At 40.5% G+C, this 1753-nt stretch overlaps 1 protein-coding gene across 1 annotated transcript in view; it reads left to right on the top strand.

The window, feature by feature from the left end:
- The window catches only part of LOC107086317 (glutamate receptor 1-like), an 81531-nt gene extending 80364 nt beyond the window's left edge, over positions 1-1167 (top strand). Inside the window, exon 11 of the mRNA XM_015377183.1 lies at positions 695-1167. Within this exon, the coding sequence (XP_015232669.1) occupies positions 695-964 (270 nt within the window). The 3' untranslated portion in view covers positions 965-1167. The remainder of the gene's footprint in view (positions 1-694) is intronic.
- The last annotated feature ends 586 nt before the right edge of the window (positions 1168-1753 follow it).

Genomic DNA, 1753 nt, shown 5'->3' with positions numbered 1-1753 from the left:
CAAATCTGTGGTCACTATGGTGAAAGGGAGGCACAGGTGTAATGAGGGACAGAAGAGGGTGTTCATTGCGCTTGTCACCATATTTGGACTTGGAGAATTATAATAGTAGAGACATATTATCTATTTAGCAATTCCATTTCTGGAAAATGGTCATTGCAACATTTTTTTTATTTTTATGGTTTCCTGTCTAGCAAGTATAGAGGAAGGGAGTTATAGTTATATAAAATACCTTACAACAATAATGTATTTTTGGGTGAATAAAGAGAAACATACTTTTAGAGTTTGGTCTTAGAAACATGTTATAATTTATCATGTTGCATTTAATTTTCCTTTAGAATTATGCAATACTTTGAGTAATCATGTAAATTCCAATAAAATGCACTAAAGCTTTTGGTTTTAACATAAAAAAAAATAGGATCAATTAAGGGAAAATTATACATTTGCAAGGCACTTACTGTTAACTGATTATTCTGACTGCATGTAAATGTATTGAATTTTGTTCCATAATTGTTAAGAGTAAGACAGCATGTTTTGTAAATTGAAAAAAAAATATATATATATATATATATATATAATACATAATATATATATATGTGTGTGTGTGTAATGTTTAGTTATATATTGTACCATTTTGTTCCAATTTTCTCTCTCACCTCTGGGCTCTGGCCCTTCTCCCTGCTCCTCTTCCCTCCAGGACAAGACGAGTGCTCTTAGCCTCAGCAACGTGGCAGGCGTCTTCTACATCCTGATTGGAGGCCTGGGTCTAGCCATGCTCGTGGCACTGGTGGAGTTCTGCTACAAATCGCGGACCGAGTCACGCCGAATGAAGGTGTCGACCGCGCGAGCCGCGGCAGCCACAGCCGCTCAGGCCTTTCACTGCTCAGCCTTAGAAAGTGGTGCTAGCGCCCCCTACACTGAGCTGCAGGGCTACGGCCTGTACGCCAACAACACTGTTAAGATATAAGGGCAGAGCACAGCCATGGGGTAGGAAACGCTGCGATCAAACAATGATGATGATGATGATGATGCGTCTTTCTCCACCCCGTCCTGCCCATCTAACCGTGACCACGATAGGGCCGTTCACGGCTTCCACCGCAGTGCCAACGCTGTCCTCTACCTCTCTCTACCTCTGCCGCTGCCTTGCTCAGTCTTTGTTACCGACTTTCTCCGGTGCTTTTCAATCACTTGATTTCAAAATTGCCTTTATGCCTGTTTTCTTTAGGGTCTGCAAATATTTTTATGTCTTCTCTTAAAATTTCATGGTTTCATCTGGGCTATTCCATATTATTTCAGTACCTGCTCAATAAGAGAGAAAACGCTGCTTCGTCCCATGACCTGACTCAGTACAGATATGTGATGTCATTTTTGGTTGTTAATAAGCTTATAACTAAGGAAGCCGAGAGCGGTCGTACTCGACTTTTTTTTTTCCTTTGCCTTCTCAAGATAATGACAAAACTATCTCGTTATCACGGTTAAACCATGAATTGTTTTGTCGTTATCTTATCAGGAGGAAACGGTTATTGATTTCTTGAGATAACAAGTTAATTAACCTGTATGAGTAATGAATGAGGCTGGCCAACAGCCCTGGATTCCCAGTCCATCCATGCCTGCGGGGCCCCTAGTTGTGCAGTCGTGGTACCATGTGTGCGCAGATAATCAGTTTTTTTAGTTTCCTCTTTCTTTTCACTCATTTTCAGGTCGTAGTGGTTGATTGGTTTTATTACATACAGTAGACATTTCTGCTCAGAACTTT

The sequence above is a fragment of the Cyprinodon variegatus genome, unplaced genomic scaffold, assembly GCF_000732505.1.
Source record: "Cyprinodon variegatus isolate N-32 unplaced genomic scaffold, C_variegatus-1.0 Scaffold148, whole genome shotgun sequence".
In the NCBI taxonomy this organism is placed as follows: domain Eukaryota; kingdom Metazoa; phylum Chordata; class Actinopteri; order Cyprinodontiformes; family Cyprinodontidae; genus Cyprinodon; species Cyprinodon variegatus.
The sequence above is the reverse complement of the archived record's forward strand: the minus strand, read 5'-3'. Positions and strand labels throughout refer to the sequence as shown.